Below are 19,655 nucleotides of genomic sequence, written 5' to 3' on the forward strand. Positions count from 1 at the left end.
GAAATAGGAAAAATTGGTACTTATATATCATTGAGAATACCCAATGGATATTTTCCATGTTCAATAAGAAAAGTATAGTAGTCACATGATTTAAATGAAGGTATGAATCGAGTTTTCATTTTTTTACAATATTGCATGCAAACTACTGTATAAGGACATTTCAATAGAATTGTGTTGTGTGTGGTGTGTGTATTGTGTATATAATGTTATGTGCATTTTCACTGTGTGTGCAACTTGTTACATGTGTTTTCTCTATTTATATTGTATGTGTATATTGTGTGTGTGTGTTTGCAGTGTATTTGGGAGGTATCAAATTTTATAGTAATTGTTTGAAATTTAAAATATTTATTTTGGCTATAGAATTCAGATTATAAAATTGAGAATGTTTGAAAATTAAATTTCAAACATAAAACATTTTATGTATAGTATAAAAAATTGACTTTAGAATTGAAAGTTTCAATTCAAAATTTCTTTCGGGTCTGTCTAATGTGAATGATATCTGGTATAAATTAAACTTTTCAAAGCCAGCCTAGGTGAACATTTTAACATTTTAATTGGTGACTTGGATTAAGTTTAAAAATAAATACTCCTATATAATTATATTATTATTGTCGACAAAATGTGAGTTGAATTTATTATTCACCAATCTATGGGTTCCAATCATCAAATGCCTTGGGCTTTGGATTTAGCATTGAATTACAAAGCCCATGGTTTTTTTTTTTTTTTTTAACTTGGGAGACTATGCTAACATATTAGAACCCATGCTGAGCACAAACTGAAGCACGGAAGCCCAATAAATAAATTATTTAGGAAAACTAGATGAATCAGCAATACTGCCATCTCCATCGTAGGTTAACAGATGCCCAACAAACCCTACAAAATGGAGTATGTCCTCTATATTAAAATAGTTATTTTTCATTTAGTTCGTCACCGTTAGGTGGTTCTACATTCATCAACTGTTTCATTCACATTTTATTAGTATAAAACTAAGGACATCCACAATACTCGTCTCAAGTTCATGATATTAATTGTCAAGTTAAAGTTCTCGAGAAAAATCCAACTTTTTAAAAGTCGGGCATTACCCCATTTAAAACCCTTTCCTTATTCATTGCTTCTATAAATCAAAACCTTGAATTTTATTTGGCAAACACATCCTTATCCTTAGATCCTTCTAGTATACATTTTCTTTCGTTTAACTATTTTTTTCATTTCTAACATATCAGTATATTAATATCACTATCTTTTACATTTGGTATCACGAATTTATTTTCTTTTGTATTTCTTTAATGACATGCCACAGTAATTGCTCGATTAAATTCCACCTTATCCTACTGGCCAAATTATGATTAAAAAATTAAACGTACAGTAACCTAATAAATAAAATACAGAGACATCTAGAACGTGTCTTGCCTTTTTAATGTTATCATTCATGAACACAATTGATATGAAAATGAAAGCTAAGTAGACAACAAGAATTCTAATAGAAAATATTTATTTTTCACCCGCCATTATGGACTAAGAGTTTTAAAATGACGACAGATCAAAATAAAGAAATCTCTAAATTAGATTTTGTAGAAGTTGATCCATTCTGCTCTTCTAGAAGTTGAAAACATAATGTTAAAAAACAAAGTAGACAGTAACCTTAATATTTTTCTCAAGTATTTTCGTTTTACCTACAAACCAAAAAAGAGGCAAAACAACGAAGCAATATCCAAAAAATATATTGTCTAGTACTCTTTTTTACTTTTTGTGCCTTCCATGATAGTAGTAATGAATAAGACAAATAAAATGGGGCCAATGATTTGCATGCAACGTGGTAGTTGTATGAATTTTATTACTACTACGTTTTTAACTTATAGTGAATTGTATCAATTTAATATTAAAAAAAAATCACAAAACTGTTTCTAAGAATTAAAAATATTTGTAGTAATAATACAATTTATTTTTTGGAATCTGTTTACAAACACATTATGCTACGATTCCGACACTAATGCAAAATAGATACAAAAATGATAAATTGAAAAAATTGAGATATACAAAACACAACTAGAAACTCAATTTTATTGATACATGTAGTCTCTCCACTCTTAATATGCAAATTTACATATAAAGATTGAATGTAATTTCCTTTTTTAATCACCTAAATTCAATTACGAGATAAACCGAAGCCATTAGCCAGCGCGTGAACCGCCGGGTTGAATGCTAACCGGCCCAGAATCCCCTGCTTGTACGGCAGAAACGTTTTCCTCTTCATATCCTCCGAAACCGCCCGGTTCACAGTGTAATGCAGCTCGTGAGCCGAAACCGGTCCTTTTCTCCTCGAACCCGACCCCGAACCGGGACTATCAATCGCTCTGAAGCTCGACCGCCTCAGCGCCGCCGTATACTTCTTCAGCGGGTCCTTATCCGCGGCGCGTCCCTCCGACGCGCTCCGGAACAGGAAAAAATCCTTCAAACTCCACTTCTTCTGCCCCTTGCTCGGAGCAGAATTCACCTTTCCGGCTTGCGCCGCCTCTTCCTCCCATAGATTTCGCTGATCATCTCTCATCGGAGAGAGAGATCGCGCCGCCCTCCGGCTCGGAGGCCTCGACAGCGCCGCGCCTCTTTCTCTCCCTCTCTCCGGCAACTGCGTCGCGTTTTTCCTGTGGCGCGGCGAGAAAGCCCCCTGGATTATCCTCCTCGCCTGCGAGCGCTGCTTCCTCACCGCGATCGGCTTGATCACGCCGCCGTCGAAGAGCTCCTCGGCGGAGAGAGACGCCGTCTCCCAATCATCGCGGCCGACGTCGAACGCGAAATCGAGATCGTCATCACCGGCATTAATCAGAGCTGATTTCGGAATTCCAGGCTTTTCCTCCCATTGAAACGGCACCGCCGGCGATTGGCGGGCGGCGTCGAGGAGAAATTCGTCGAATTCGTTGTAGAATTGAGAGATGTGAGAAGGGCTGGTGGGAGCGCTGAAGTAGTAGTCGCCCAATCGGCGCGGCGTTGACGGTGCGGTGGCGTGCGGCGACGATCGCGCGCTGTTGAAATCGAAATCTAGGGTTTGAGAAGGTAAGAGCACCTCCATTAGAGAGTGAGAGAGAGGGGTAGTTAGGAAGATTGGCGCCTTTTAGTAAAGAGGGGTGAGATTTTATATGAAAAATATAACGTGGAGTGAAAGGGTGGATTGATTTGCATAAGCATGCCTAATTTGATTGATGAGCGTTAAGAAACGTGTGGATGTGTATATTGTATAGAGGAAAATACCAAGTTAAAGTCAAGGAATGTGGGTTTCTATTTTCAACGGCGGAATTTGAAATTAGTGGTGGGGTTCTAGATGCTATTGCTATAGTAGTAGTAGATGACAGTGAAAGGACTGCTGAAATTAGGGCCGATCATCGGAGCATAATTAGGGCATTCGCAACGCGATGTTACGTGCTGGCGGCAGGGGGAGGGGGGGGGGGGAGGGGGAACGCGTTGCGATCGTTCCCTTCTAGCATGAGTTACGCGCAAGAGTGATGGGTGGCGGTTCGTTCCACCATGCCACGTGGCCCAATTCGACTATTAATTATTATTATTTTTAATTAAATTTTTTTTTAATCCACTATTCTGAATATGTGATATATCCACTATATTACCCTTTTTTTCTCCAATTATGTATTTCCCAAACTCATCAATAAATACTGCATTTAATACATAATATTTTTACACTCAAAAACTTCATCTTTCACTCATCAAAACACCTTTTTTTTTATGTCAATTGAAGTATGAAGTCCAACTATATCACGAAGGTGACGAATGATTAAGGCAAGGGGCTAGTCGACAGTTCGAGTTGTATTCCCCTGGCACCACCAGAAGAGGTTGAAAAGGTGAATATAGTCATATTACTTTTTTGTTTGCCTAACGCACAACTCACCGATACAAGCCATATTACTTTTTGATAAGGGATTGCACTGGTAATTCGATAAGGCAACTTAAAAATGAATTGGGTGTCAAAAATGGAGGCAAAGAAACAAAAGAATGGCTTCACTACATGCGTCTACCGGAATCGTCCCCAATAAAATGTAATTTTACAGTTTTAATTATGTATAATTCGAAATTCAATACTATAATGGAGGTAAAGAAGTAAATTATGAAGTCTGGCAGAGAAGTAAAAGAAGGGCAACCCTCACTGTGTGCCTCTACCTGCAAAATAGTATCAACTAAAAAATAATTTTAGGATTTTAATTATGTATTTTATGAAATTCAAAAAAATACAATTTTATTAATTTAATAAATTTATGTATTTTTCAAAATTCAATAAAGTACTACTAATTTTAGGATTCTAATAAATTTAATATTTTTATTAAATTGTAGTAATAAATAAATTGTGAAATTAATTAGAAAAGATAAAATAGTGGGACTTATGAATAGTTAAATGAAGGAATAATGGATTTTGTGTATTGTTTTTTGAACAAAGAATGAGATAAAAAATAATTTAGAGTCATGAATAATATGATGAGTGAATTATTTAAGAAAGATGGTTGAGTATAGAAAACCTTAATCCTATGTTAGGGAACACAATTTGCAAATCATAATTAAATTTATTTATTATAATTAATGCACTATCACCTTATATAAACACAATTTCAATAGATTAGAAAATAAGTTATACGGAATATATTACAGTTAAATAAAAAAGAAATAAATCTAAAATTAGAAAATTTGATATCATACTTTTAGGAAATCTTTTACTCTCACGTCTGAAATAGTATAAACTATTTCCTTATTAGTCCATCTCTAAAAAATATAAACTTTCTAATTTTGAAATAGTTAAACAATACATTATTCTTACACATCATTTTACTCACAACTTATATCATTAAATTACACTATTATGATATGAATCCTATTAGGGTGTGTTTGGATTGTCATATAGCATCAGTTAGAGGGTGTTAAATGGGGTTAACTAATGTTTGATTTGTCATTTACATATTGTGCTAGGCCCAAGTTATGGGGTCAGGCCCGCCTAATAAAGGCGGATAGTGTCAGTTACCTTAACTCTCAAAATTGGTCTGCTACATAACTGGGGAGTACATTTAAAAAGATATTTTGGGTGCAATTACTGAAATACCCTCGCCATTTACTCATTCTCATCAAAATTAAATTTCTGAATCTCCTCTTTCATCTTCATCGGAAGCGAAGTTCTTCAAACTCTTCGAGTTCGCCTCTATTCAGGCCGAGGCATTTCCCGATCACTGCTCAGGTTGGCGTACTCGGAGACCCAGCTCGCCTGCAGTTAGGGTGATGCTTTGCGGCGGCAGCGGAGGAGTGGGTAGAGGAAGGTGCAGTGGAGGTAATGGAGAAAGAAAGGGGAGATGAGGGCGGCGGTGGGTGGAGACTGGAGAGGGAGAGTTTTTTATGAGGGGGAAGAGGAATAAGCTATGAATAAAAAAAATACACAAACAGACAATTGATTTGGGTGGTGCCTGAAAATTCAAAGTTTGAATCTATAAATCACTAGAACTAAACTAATAAAGTGTATGCTTTAAAATTACAACTTATAAACTTTAAATTTTCATATGGTTGTGGTTATTGTGGTGTGAGAGATGGGTTTCACAAAATAGAACGACGGCTGTGGATGATGAATTTGCACTGGAATTCCTCAAGGGCAAGGTTGGAAATTAGAAAATAAATGAGGTTATGGTGGAAAGTGATGTTTTTGCACAAGAATCAAACAAAAGTTTTAAAGCAATACAGAATTAAAAAATGACAAACCAAACGTCTAAGTTGGAAAAGCTAACTGCAGAAAAGGAACTCCCTATCTGATTCCAAACATTTTCTCAAGAAAAGAAAACTGACAAACCAAACGAGCCCTTATCTGCTAACACTACTTGCACTACTCTCTACTCTTTATCTCTCTCTTATTTTACTAATTATGTACTAAAACCCATGTCGAACCAAATATTCATACTCCATCCATCCCAACTAAGTTGAGTCGTAATCCTTTTAAGGATCTCCCAACTAAATTGAGTTATTTCATTTTTTACAAAGAACAAAACATCCAATAACTCTTACTTTATTACATCACCTACTTTTCTCTCTCTTTATTTTTCTACTCTTACTTTTCAATATAATTTCTTAATCTTTGCCCAATTTTTTTTGACTCAACTTAATTAGGACGGAGTTAGTACTTTACAAGGACGGAGTGAGTAATAAGCAACTTTAATGATTAAATCACAAATACCATCCACATTATTATAAATATGAGCAAACAAAGTACTCCAAAAAAATATCCGCCCCGTTTTATAGTAATTAATGCATTTCTTTTCGGTATGAAGATTACATAATACTCCACGTGTCCCGCTTTAAGTTAGTCATATTTCTTTTTCTATTTTCATTATAAGTGAACCATTTCATTTTTAGCAAAAAGCAACACATTTGTATGCTATTCACTTCTCTGCTTTATTCTCTCCCCTGCAAAACATTATTTTTCTTAATTCTTGTGCGATTGTGCCCAAAAGAATGTCTCACATATGATGGGACAGAGGGAACAAATGTTTTGAGAGTTGAGTGGAATGAAGTAAAGTAGAGATAGTATGCAATAAATAAGTAAAGGGAAAATAAAGTAAGTAAAAATAAAATAAATAATTTAGAGAGAGAGAATAAATTAAAAGATAAGATTAAGTGTTGAAATTTATCATAATAGGAAATAACTGTATAGGACGACCATAAAAAAAATACGACTTAACTAACTATATGGTTGCATGTCCCGTGCTTAAGGTTTGTAGCCTCATATGGGTCGCACGATCTTCGTTACTCCCTCTGTCTGCCATTAAATGTTCCAAATTTGACAGTGTGCATTTGAAGAAATTGTTTGCCTATATGTAAGAAAGTGAGGAAAAAAGTTAGTAAATGTGGATCATACTTTTATTGGCGGACGAATGAAAAGAAAAAAAATGAGACATCTAATAGCAGACGGTTGCCTAAGCTACATGGTTCACACGACAATGGTTGCTTGTGTGTGTGCCATGCAATCCTCCTGATCTTGTCCGAATTTAATTTTCATATTTCTTTTACCTTTTATACAATATGTATATTTTAAAACCCAATAGTATACTATATCCGTCTAAAAAAATAGATCATTTTAATCCCTCTGTCCGTGAATAAAAGTCTCATTTTTCTATTTTAATTTATTTATCAAAAGAAGTCACAATTTACTTTTACCATAAATGATTATAGGGTCTCACGTTCCATTACAAGTAATACTCATATTTCATAACTTTTTCCATCAACTTTTTTATAACTTTTCTTATAACTCGTACTACCGATAAATGAACTTAATGACCAACTATGAGTATTATTTTAATACGTCTACTAAAATTAAACTAAATTTAAAAATAGATAATTTAAAACATTACTATATTCGCTACTTTTATCATCTTTTTCAACTCTCTCTCACTGTGTTTAATAATTGCGTATGAAAATTAGTGTCTATAATATTTAGAACTTAGTAGTCGCGTAACACGTGGTGAGTGTATTTACTAGCGAGGACGCAACAACATACAATCTCAACTCCCAACAACAAGAGTAGTTGCAACTTGCACGTGCCACTTCATGCCGCGAAATGAAGCTTCTCCGGCCACTCTCTGCTCCCCCACCTCACTTCCCACCCTCCGCCGCTGCCAACCGATCTACCGCCACTCTTTCCTTCCACCTTCAATCCACCTTCAACCGCAATGCCTCTCCCCGACACCTCTCCGTTTTCTCCCATCCTCGCCACCTCAAGATGAACTACAACCACACCCTTAGATTCCGCCCTTTGCCTCCGCTCTCTGCCAATGCTAATCCTCCTCCTCCTCCTCCACCGCCGCACCCGGATTCCGATGCGAGGAATCGGAAGCTTCTGGTGTTGGCGTGCGCCGCCGTTACTGTAGCCCTGGCAATTGCCAATCGTGTGCTCTACAAGCTCGCCCTTGTTCCGATGAAGGAATACCCCTTCTTTTTGGCTCAGCTCACTACTTTTGGGTATGTTTCCTTGATGCTTTGACTATCGACTTTGTAAAACTTTATTGTTGAAAATATCATCATTGGATTGTGCTTTTCCTTAGTTGCTGAGATTGTTAAAATTTTAGGGTTTATGGCTCTTACCAGAAAACTAATTGTGATATACTGGGGAAAATGTACTCCAGTTTATAGAGACTATTGCAGGGTAATGTAGCTTAAGTTATCTTGGATATTGGGATTGCCGGCGAATGTTTTGCTAGGGTTAGTTAAGATTGATGGTTATTTGTGATGGCCAGGTATGTGGCTATATATTTCTCCACACTTTTCACGAGATACAAAGCTGGAATTGTCACTGATGAGATGTTAGCATTTCCAAAAACACCTTTTATAGTCATTGGTCTTCTCGAAGCTCTTGGAGTTGTGGCAGGAATGTATTCTGGAGGTACGAGTAACTGAGTTGTCATAATCTATCGTGTCTGATACAGGGCTCAGGAAAAACTTACCTTGCCAATAATTCCCACCAACCACATTCCATGTACTTGTTCTGCACTTATTTCTTGGCTTTGTGGTGAACTTGAGAGTTATTTCTTAGTCCATATTTGTTAAAAGTAAGAGCATGCTGCTGTATTGAAACAAAGAACAGAGTGAATTTCATCTTCTGAATGCACAGTCAAATTGATTATTATTTTGGAGGCATTTTTATTTAGCGATGAGTATCTTTTACAGCTCAGCTTCCGGGACCTGCCATACCTATACTAACTCAGGTAATGTCACTTCTATTTTCATTGAAGTTTATTTTCTAATTCCCATTATGGATATATGTTTATTTGGCACAAGAGTCTGGACAGATGGACTACCAATTCATAAATTCTTTCACAGCTTAGTTTTTTCCTTCATCCATTTCTACTTTCTTTGAGTTTTTGAGTTCTAAATATTCACCATAACTGATTATTATCTCGAACAGAAGGATCTGAGGTACCCTCATTACAAAATTTAAGCATGCACTTTTACTGAGCAAGTTTGCTTGGAATATTTACTAGACTTGTGATATATGTCTATTCATCCAACTATAAGCTTAAATTTTATCCACTTCGTTTGAATTGTGCCTTTTCTGTCTAGGAAACATCTTTTGTTGAAAGGTCAATCATCATTAAACTGGGCTGTCCATTTGTTCATACATCCCTAGTTATTTTGCTTTAAGCATCTTGATTCATCTTTCATTTGTTAGCTGGACTGACCCCAAGGAACTTTTACTTTGTTTCCCAAAATAGAGAAAGCTATAGATTAACCTAGTTATATCCAGTACAAGTGTACAACTGACCAAAAGCTAAGGTTCATTTTGTTTCAAGGCTCATGTTTTCGGGGAACCTACTATTGCAGGCATTTTTGGTATGGCAACTGGCCTTCTCTATGCTGATCTTGGGGAGGAGATACTCCTGGAACCGACTCGCTGGATGCGTTCTTGTTGCTGCTGGTGTTGTACTGTCCGTTACGAGGTTTACTTCTCTTCGAATGAGTTATTTTTATGCAAATATCAAAGTATTGTGGTAAAATCTTATTCCACTATGCCATCTTATTTCACTTATAAAGATGCCTGGTTGAGTCTAGTGAATCATTATAATTTTAACTGTGCTGTCCATTTTAGAGTCATGTTTGAGACAGGTCTACTCCTTGTTGAATGACTTGAGCATGATTAAATTGGCACTCTTATGAAAATCTTACTTTAGTTGTGCTAGCAAATTTAACCATAATTTCAAGTCTTGCCAAAACACAGGAGTATTATGTGTAGGATCAAGCTAAATTTTTTCTTTTACCTTGTTCAGTGTTTCAGCTCTGTCACTGATACCTGGACATATGTCTTTGATCTACAAAACTAATCTGCACTATCTCAAAGTCAGAGGAAACACTATTGCCTATGTGAAGTCATCTTATTATGATTGGTCCTCTTTCATCTGCAAGAGTAACTTGTTGGTCCTTAGATGACAAGATTAAGGATTGATATTAAGAGGTGGCACTAGAAAGAACAAATCTAGAATGATAGTTATGTGGCTGTTCGTAGACATCTGAATTTTGGTGATAGTTTTATTTCTGGATTGCAGCGGATCTGAACAGGATCAAATGCTCTCTGGAGTTGGAATGATATGGCCAGCAATGATGATAACTTCAACTGCATTTCAAGCAGTTGCTTCTGTTCTTAAGGTAAGCCTAAACCATCTAGTAGCTAAAATACCACCTGATATGTACTTTTATTTTCTCAAATTCTTGGATGTGTACAGGAATCTGTTTTCATTGATGCTGCGACCCGTCTCAAGGTGCCAAAACTAAATCCCCTCATGTATTGCTGTTCAGTTTTGACTATACACTTATTTCATGTTTAGTGTATAAAATAAAAACTCTACTTATTTGTTGGCTACTTGATACAGGGAAAACTGCTAGACATATTTGTGGTCAATTCATATGGGTCTGGATTTCAGGTGAATATGTCAAAATGATACATTGACTATGATTAAATTTAAGTCTTTTCTACATGTGCATTTTTTTGTTGATTTAACATAAATTATGACACGGGGAGTGATAGGTGGAAGCACCATAATCATTAGCAAATATCTCGGCATACGAAGCCGTAAACATGAGCGGTGTTTATTGCCGCATAGACATAGAGAGAGTTCCTCTACTGTTGATTGTTATTTGATTATGAATATAATCCTCTTAATTTAGTTGTGAATGGGTTATCTTTACTTCCATCACTAAATGACTAAACTAAGGGCTTGGCTTAAGGAACATGTGGACTAGTTAAAAGTAATGAACCTCCCAATAACTTTTCCATGTGGATTTGTCCTGAGCGTTAATGAAATTTCTGTATATTGTTTTATTTTCTTCTATATTTGTATATCCATCTATTAGTTTAATTTTCCTTTCTTGAATTGTCATCGATGTTGGACTTGTTTCTCTATAACCCTTCTTGCAAAGTGCAATCCGTTGTGTTCTAATCCACATTCGATACCAATGATGTCCCTAAGGCATTTTGTTCACACTGATCACTGGTCTGGCCAAATTTGATCCACTATGAATCAAACAATAGAGCCCATTTTATTAGTAGAGATAAGCTAATAAGTTATCTGGATGTCATAATATGCCTCCAAATGATATAATTATCAAATTAATAACAGTACAAATATTGAAAACATGACTGTAATAAAAAGTGAAAAATGCAGCCTCATCAGTAATAGGCTTTGATGATCTTTATTTTGTTTCTCCCACTTTGAATGGTTCATGAAGCGATATGATTAAGACAATGTAAGGAAGTAGTATGAGTGCCATGCCCATGGCTGATGGGAAGGCTATTCAGGCCTTGGTCCTGCAGACCACTAAACCACCTTGGACTTCCTTACTATTGAAAATGCATTGGGTTTACCTCTAGTCACGTGAATGCAACTCCTTGGATAATTAACTATTGCTCGACAGTTAATTCAATTGAACCTTTTATTTTCTCTATCTCATTCTTCCTTTCACTTGTAGGCGCTTTTTGTACTCCTCTTTCTGCCAGTTTTGTCAAATTTGAAGGGCATACCATTACCTGAACTGCCTTCATACTTGAAAAGTGGTGCTGGTTGTTTCTTTAATATTGGAACCGATACAACAGGTACTCACTTGCCTTTAATCTCAGCTTTGACCATTGCATATAAAAAATTCATAGGAGTAGGTAGTTCTAGGGTTATCAGTTTACTCCCAAGTGCAAATTAATTTTGTTAAGCAGTAGGAAAAAAGAGAAATTTTATCTGAAGAAGCCCGATAGTGGCCTGCAAATAAAGCTGTGGCCGAATAAAGCTCAATTCTTGAGTGTGTATATTTTTGTTTAATAGGTTCAATGAGTTAAAACATGCTTCTGTATGAGATTAATGTCATTTATAATCTAAGAACATTATATGGAGTAGTCTTTTAACCTCACATTTTTGTCAGGTTGTGATGGAGCCCCACTACTACCTCTCCTCTACATAATAACCAATATTGCTTTCAACATATCGGCGCTCAATCTTCTAAAATATTCATCCGCAGTTGTATCGTCCCTTGCTGTGATGTCATCAGGTACCCTAATCAATTGTTAGCTTAGTATATGAAAATCAAGCTATTTTAACATCTACTTGGTTTTGCAGTGCCTATCTCAATCTACATTCTTTCACTTCCATTACCATACATCCCAGGAGGTGTAACCTTGAGCCCCTTTTTCGTCATGGGCAGCGTGGTTCTTATGTTGGGGCTCATCTTATATAACTTTTCCTGGCCTCTCAAGCAGGACTCAGACATCTTTTGACAATGACTGTTGTTGTCTCTATATTATGTTGTAATGTTTGTATAGGTTGATGGCTGGTTGTGGCTCAGGGATCATCTGATGTTCAAGGTTGTGCATATATCGCGGGCACTCATCAAACACTTATCTAATACGTCGACACGCCTCTACCCGGGTAAGGATTTGCACATTTAGCGCACCGGCCGCACCTTCAGAATAATCTGTACAAGATTTCGCTTTCTGAGTTTTAAGTTGGTTTCAAATTGTTTATAGAACCATATATTCAACATAGTAAGATGAAGTTACAGGCTTAAGCTATATCAATACGAGATGAACGGACCATATGGTTTTCTGTGATCTTCAAAACAATATAGGAGTACCTAATAATTAATAAACGTAATGAGATAATGAGACATGCATATGTGAATTGTGAAACTTTAATTCAGACGAGAGAATAAATAGGAAATCTGAGATTATGTATACAAGCATACAAATTATAATGACAGGCGCACTTGATAAGTCTGAGCTGGAGCTTGATTCAGCTTGTCTAACTAAATAATTCAATAATTTGACCATGAAAATTGGAGTTATTTGCTGTATTTTGCTTAATTATTTCAATCTAAATACATGAATTATTTTTTTTCTAAAATTAAATTTTCTCTACATTGAAGCTAATTTGTTCACCGAAAAAGCTAGCTTGGAAAAAAATGATGATCATTAAAACGATATTGTTTTAATAGAAGAAGGTAATTGTCTACAAATGAATGACCTTTAGAGATTTTATAATTTTTTTAACGTTAGATTTGTCTTTAATATCATTTCATGTCCAACACTTTTATTATAGGTTTGTTAATATGTCCTATTAAAGATGTCATATTTTTAAAATTGTAAATGTAAGTCATCATAAAAACATTTAATTACCTTTCTCTTTCTTTATAAATATTATTATTACTGTAGTTATCTTTTTTCTCTCTATAATGGAGGAGAGACTAATAAATTAATTACAAATCTACTAATAAACAACTTTTAAATGATTGTAATTTTATTTTTCTAGTAGTAAATAAATCATGACAAAAGGAAATGGGTGGGTCCAGTCTCTTTGAAATCAGTAGTCATGAAAGATAGGCTGCGAAGAAACGAGTTGGTCGTCTAGAGTTGACAACTTCCAAATCCACTGAGTTTAAAAAACTGACAAAAACTCAGCAAAAAAAGAATAATTCACAAAAACAGAAAGTAGAGAAAATGGTGACCGATGTGATTCTACAGGTTGCGATATTTGTGATCTTGGCGCTGACGTTCCTCTTCTACCAAAACATCCCGCAAAAGCTTCTGGCCAAGCTCCGCCTCTTCCGCCGCCGTTCCCAGCTCCAGGCCAAGCGCCACTTCGTCGTCGCCGCCCGGCTCCTCTCCGCCGCCGACGCCCGCCGCGCCGAGGCCGAGGCCGACCGAGCCATCGCCCTCGACCCCACCGACGCCGCATCCCACATCCTCAAGGCGCTGGCCCTCGAGAAGCAAGGCTTCCGGACCTCCGCCCTGGCCTCGCTCGACACCGCGCTGTCGCCGCTCGCCGTGAAGACGCTCACCGACGCCGAGAGGAAGGATGCGCTGCTCAAGCGGGCGGCGCTGGCCGACGGAATTCGGGGATAACCGCCAAGGGTTACTTGGCTGCGGCGGCCGGAGTTTTTATTATTAAAGCCTTAATTTTTTCATCTTTACTAATTAACTTAAGTTTGTTGATATTCTACATTTCAACTCTACCTCTGTCCGTCATTAATCGTTACAATTGTCATTTTCATCCTGTAATAAATACTCCATCTGTCCGCGAATAGGAGTCTCGTTTAATAATTACTATACATGGTAAAGAGATCTCACATTCCACTAACTCATTCCACTCACATATCATTTTAAACTAATATATACAAGTAAGACCTCTATTTCACTAACTTTCTTCCGCCCATTTTTCTTAACATTTCTTAAAACCTGTGCCAGAAAGAAATGAGACTCATATTTTTACTACTTCTAAACTCATATTCGATTAACTTTATTTCATTTATGTTTTATTATAAATTGTTTTATATACGACCCACCTTCCATTAACATTTTTCATTCACTATCCATTACATTATTATTGACGAACATAGGAGTACCTCAAGGAACAATAAAATGTATACTTCATCAGTCCTCTCTTAAGTGATAACCTTTTTGCCAGCACAAAATCTAAGAAAATTGTATTAATTGAGTTGAAAGAAAATAGAACATAGGAGAGAGAGTAAAATTGAAAAAAGAACAACTGAAAATTGAATCACTTCAACTAAAAAAGAGCAATTGAAAATAGAACATAGGAGAGAAGGTAAAAGTGTAGTTTTGCTAAAAACGAAAAATTAATCACTTCAATGGAACAACTATAAAATGAATATTAATCGCTTGTAATAAAACATAGGAGTAAGAAAAATATACAAGTGCTCATTTTCACTCCAACATATGAATACATTATAAATATGTATATGCTGATACAGATACAAGATTTGTATACCCCATCTCGCCCTATTGCTATGCTACAAAATTATTGGGGGCTGTGAACCTCAAACTTTTCTCATAAGGAGAAACACCAAAAATTACTGTTTTTCCTTCTTTTTTTTCATAAAAACAAAAGAGAAAGAAATGAGAGTAGCACCGAATATAACTCTTACCAATAAACAGGGTTGGTTTTTCTACCTATAAATAGTAAAAATGCAACCAACAGTTGGTTGGTAGATCGTCACTTCCTTCGACTCGCTTTACTCCCGGATGGCTGGGACACCGATCAAATATTTCTGGGGAATTTGTGTGCACATATATATATTTGCATGAGCAATATTATGCCATGCGGCAGGTTCTCCAACTTTAAGAAGTATGATGTGCTTTCTACACTCCTTGAAACTCCTCGCCTCGTGTAAAATCCTCATACGTTGAGGATCCACTTGAAGAGTCACTCTCAAACATTTCAAAGGGCTCGCTCTCCTTTGGAGATTCAGGAAGTGAATCTGTCTGCTGCAATGTTAAGCCTGAAGGAATGATATGGTTAATTCAAGGATCTTCAACAAAGCGTGGGTAACTACCAAGACAAGAAGTGGCGATACAAGAATGAACTTCAAACAATAACATAAAAAAGCAAGCATTCCGCAGACACTTGACTACTGTATACATGTGGCAGTTGATGCAACAGTTATGAATTTATGCTATCAGAAGGCTTTATTAACATGATTTGTATTTATGTAAATATATGTTAAAAAGCACATGAGCGTACCCACAAAGCTTATATGAAAAAAACAAACTACCAAAAGAGAGATGATATCTACGAACCTTTCTTAGGACGGAACTTTTTAGTGTGACGCCTAATAAGCCTTTTCGCTTTTGTTATGGTCAACTGTCTGGAAAATGGTGAGAAATCAGCTTCACTTTCACTCCACTCACCATGGGTCTCATTCTCGGCTTCACCCCTCATTGTCTTCAGAACAAAAGCCTTTGCCTTACGGCGCTTAGAACTGAAAAGACCCTTTACGGAGTTCACAAAGCCCTCCCCTGCTCCATCAGTAGGACGCTTTGGCCAGGTCATTGAGTTCTGATCAGTTTTTTCAGCTGAACCTCCATCGCTGTCACTCAGATTCAGTTCAGTCTCTGGAACAGTAACAGCGGTGCTAGTGTTTGCTTTGTCTTTGAACTTCTTGCCCTACATAATAGTCACAAGGGAGTTTACATGTTTCCTGATGCTAATTTCTTTGTGATTGTTTTACATATAGGAAAAAACAATACTATTTATGTAGCCTGTTTAAGGTAACCAATCCTTTTTTTTATTGGTAAAAGGATTTACACTGTGCTAGTTATGAAGGTTAAACATGCTTGTGCACGTATTCATCAGTCAAGATATATGATTTGTGTATCTTAGCCCAAAAGAGAGATAGAGAGAACAATAATAAGACCATACCTGCATCCCTGTGACAGATTTCAGAACACCCCATATTATATGCTTCTTAACACGGGAGAACAACCTTCTCCAAGTCCCAGTGAACTCAGCACGGTGAAAGGTGTCCATCAGCAACCTTAACTCACTCACAGCGAATCTTGATCCTTCATAGGTAACTAGCAGCTCAACCTAAATCATTATGATGCACAAGTAAATTTTAATACAAATAATATTATATTAGGACAAAGAATAAGAAACAACTCTATTAGAAAAGAATCAACCTGACTGATCTTGATATTGTGAAACTCCCTCAACTTTCGAGGTTGAGATTTTTTGTCATCTTGAGCTTTTGCACCTTTTTTCTCATCATGAGAGGACCGACCAGGTTTTACTTGTTTGGTCTCTTTTAACTTACCTTTACTGGTTTCATCTGGTTGTTCAATGCAAGAAATGGAACCCCCTTTTGTAGAAGAATGCATTTGAAGTACAAGTTCATTAGCCACTGACTCAGCAACACTTTCCTCCCATGTTTTGTCAAAGGAAGAGCTTCTCCTTAGCTCTGAGTTTGGTTTTAGATTCTGCAACTTTGATGCCTGCAGTTAAGCCAAGGAATTTGTACATGAATTTATCTGCCTGTCCCAAACACTTATGAAAAACAATCTCATATCTGGAGAATGGTGGCTGGGTGGTGCTGTTATCACAGATAAAACCATGGAGGAACATTAATGGGGTACTGAGTATCACACAGGGGGCATAATATTCCTGGCAAGCTGTGATCATCTAGTGTACTGTTTTCTTCTCTTGTTGACCAGAATTTTCGCAAAGGAAAATAAACACATAATAGTAAACTCCTCGCATAATAACAGCCCAGGATCCTCAGATGACTGAGTGGTCATAACTCCGAAGTTCATATGTGCACATTAAAGAACATATGTTGCCAAAAAGTTGTTTGCTTAAAAACTGTTTTAACACCTTTACTACCTGACAATCAGGGGGTGGTGATGATTAATTCCTATAAACATATTGACAACAAACACTTCATAATATACTAGAGGCACTGGCACTTGTTTGCCTCTCTAGCCTGATGAGCTGAGATGCAGTCAACGTCCCAAATTGAAGCAGAGAAAGATCAATACAACTGATGATTGATTTTTCCAATATTTATTTGGTTTACATTCATATCCTTACTTCTTGTGAATTTGTTCATATTCTGCCAGAAATGCTACTGAGTGCAGATGGACTATTTTGCAAGAATACCATTTCATGAGAAGATTGTCTGTTCTAATATGGAGCCCATAATCATGTTTTCCTTCAATCAACTTCTCAAATACAGCTGTTCTATCTTTCAGTACAATAATGAATAGGAGACCTATTTACGGGAGTTTGAAGAAAACCTTGGACTAATAGAAACAACTATGCTAACTTGATTTGTGCTAGGTGATGATATATGCTTCTTTGGAATATAATCCATAAAAGTCATACCAAGAAAGATGCATAATTCTTCTTTGTATCCCTAAATTTGTAAATGTCCAGAGCACAATACATAAACTGTTGAAAATATTAAAAGATACTCACTTGGGAAGACTCAGCTTGAGTGCCAATCTGGTTAGCTGCAGCTGAATTTGATTTGGACGTGTCAACCTCTTTTGTAGAACTGCTAGATTGAGATGCATCATGGATTATTGAGCCTTTCTTTACACGCCTTGCACCTGCTGTTGTCGAAACCTTCCATACTTCCTATACATAAACAGATAAATATCACTAAATGAAGAGATTAGATGATTAAGTGGTTGACATTCAATTAGTTCAGATTACACAAACCTGTCTCCTTTGGGAGTCTTGTTCTTCTTCAGGAAAGAGGTACTGCCACATCAAGCGGTACATGCTCTCAGTCAAATGTATCTTCAAAGGGTATATATCCACCTAAATAGTAAGACAGCAGCTTGTTATGCAAAAAAACCTGAACTGGAACTCTACAAGTAGAAGGTGATCAATATGGAGTGGATTTAGGAAAATGGATGGAAATGAGGAATGCAATTGAAATTGAAAGTGATCGTGAATGACATTTCCTAAATTGGCATGTTTGTGGGCAGGGACGGAGCCAGGAATTTATATAGGGAGGGGCAAAAATATACATAGGAAAAATTCAAGTATTTTAGATGGGGCAATTAGTGAGAAATTAAACTAAATAAATTTTATATTATTTTATATATGTGAGGAAAATGGAGGAGGGGCATTTGCCCCTTCTTGATACATGTTGGATCCGTCCCTGTTTGTGGATGAGGATGAAATGGAAAATCAAATCATTAATGTATCCTATAATTTAAATAATTTTTTTTTATCAAATCTAATACTCCCTCCGTCCCAAGATAAGTGACCTACTTCTTTTGGGCGCGGGATTTAAGGAATGGTATTTAAATAAGTTAAAGTGGAGAGAGTAAAGTATGAGGGAGGGAAAAGTAGAGGAGAGAAGAGATAATAAAGTAGGTAGAGAATAAAGTAAGAGAGATGACTTTTTGCTAAAAATTGAAATAGGTCACTTATAATGGGACACTCCAAAAAGGAATACAAGTCACTTATCTTGGGATGGAGGGAGTATTTGTTAATTGAGAACCTATTAATAGAAACTAATAATAGCATTCTATTGCAAAGTTTTGGTAACATTTCCAAACATTTTACTCATTTTATAAATTTATTACTCCCTCCGGGTTTTAATGCACAATTGGTAACGTAAGAGAGATGTAGAAAGAAAAAGTAATCATAGTATTTTTAGTGGAGAATGGGTCCCACCTAATTAGAGAAAAAAGAGTATCCAAAATTAGAAAGTGCATACTCCTGTGGGACGGACTAAAACGGAAAGAGTGCATACTCTTGTGAGACGGAGGGAGTATAAATTAGTATTTAAAAACTTATAGAAATAAGTACTACTCCAGAAGCTTGAGATTGTTAGAACTAGATTTGTATAGATGGGATAAATTGCAGATCAAGTTAGTGCTTTCCTAGTTCAATTGGGACTCTTGTATATATTATAGGTGCTTTCATCAGTAGAACATCAAAGAAATTTTCCCTAACATCATGTTTCTACCTTTGTTTTAACAAAGACTATGGTCTAAATTTTTGCGATGATGGTCTACTTTGTTACTAGAAGATCATAAAGTGCCATCAGTATTAGAAGACATTGGCTGATATAATCATTTTATACAAATTATAGATCACATATCAGAAACTGCACCTCCATCAATCATATATATGAACTGATCCAAGTGAGCTTAGAGTTAAGGCTACAAAGCTAATACACTTTGCTCTGTAAAAAAATATTAACTGCACAGTTGCTGCAGTGATAGACTACAACTACCCTCACCCCTTGCTATAAATGAAACGGTCATTTAAAGGATTATATTACAAGCCAGGTAGTGACAACCCCTAAACCCTATACAGGTGAGGAGAAACCTTAGTGAC

General features: G+C 36.3%; 4 protein-coding genes across 4 annotated transcripts in view; 2 read left to right on the top strand and 2 right to left on the bottom strand.

Annotated features, from left to right (window-relative positions):
- Positions 1 to 2,034: 2,034 nt before the first annotated feature.
- Positions 2,035 to 3,164, bottom strand: LOC125204094. Its single transcript, XM_048102649.1, has one exon. The coding sequence runs from the start codon at positions 3,065 to 3,067 to the stop codon at positions 2,147 to 2,149; it is 921 nt and encodes a 306-aa protein (XP_047958606.1). The 5' UTR covers positions 3,068 to 3,164; the 3' UTR covers positions 2,035 to 2,146.
- Positions 3,165 to 7,497: 4,333 nt separating this feature from the next.
- Positions 7,498 to 12,577, top strand: LOC125207115 (protein CLT2, chloroplastic-like). The gene is made up of 10 exons (XM_048106331.1): positions 7,498 to 7,986; positions 8,262 to 8,407; positions 8,692 to 8,729; positions 9,346 to 9,461; positions 10,065 to 10,164; positions 10,242 to 10,277; positions 10,389 to 10,439; positions 11,485 to 11,608; positions 11,926 to 12,051; positions 12,120 to 12,577. Exons 1-10 carry the CDS (start codon positions 7,586 to 7,588, stop codon positions 12,275 to 12,277), a joined length of 1,296 nt encoding a protein of 431 aa, XP_047962288.1. The 5' UTR covers positions 7,498 to 7,585; the 3' UTR covers positions 12,278 to 12,577.
- Positions 12,578 to 13,256: 679 nt separating this feature from the next.
- On the top strand, positions 13,257 to 14,079 carry LOC125207116. The gene has a single exon (XM_048106332.1). The coding sequence runs from the start codon at positions 13,496 to 13,498 to the stop codon at positions 13,898 to 13,900; it is 405 nt and encodes a 134-aa protein (XP_047962289.1). The 5' UTR covers positions 13,257 to 13,495; the 3' UTR covers positions 13,901 to 14,079.
- A 617-nt stretch (positions 14,080 to 14,696) lies between these two features.
- The window catches only part of LOC125207082 (protein SABRE), a 28,945-nt gene continuing 23,986 nt past the window's right edge, over positions 14,697 to 19,655 (bottom strand). The window contains exons 18-23 of the mRNA XM_048106286.1: positions 18,018 to 18,119; positions 17,772 to 17,933; positions 16,478 to 16,789; positions 16,218 to 16,385; positions 15,596 to 15,962; positions 14,697 to 15,297 (exon numbers count right to left, since the gene is read on the bottom strand). Coding sequence (XP_047962243.1) covers positions 15,158 to 15,297; positions 15,596 to 15,962; positions 16,218 to 16,385; positions 16,478 to 16,789; positions 17,772 to 17,933; positions 18,018 to 18,119 — 1,251 coding nt within the window. The 3' untranslated portion in view covers positions 14,697 to 15,157. The remainder of the gene's footprint in view (positions 15,298 to 15,595; positions 15,963 to 16,217; positions 16,386 to 16,477; positions 16,790 to 17,771; positions 17,934 to 18,017; positions 18,120 to 19,655) is intronic.

Source organism: Salvia hispanica, chromosome 2 (genome assembly GCF_023119035.1).
Source record: "Salvia hispanica cultivar TCC Black 2014 chromosome 2, UniMelb_Shisp_WGS_1.0, whole genome shotgun sequence".
In the NCBI taxonomy this organism is placed as follows: Eukaryota; Viridiplantae; Streptophyta; class Magnoliopsida; order Lamiales; family Lamiaceae; genus Salvia; species Salvia hispanica.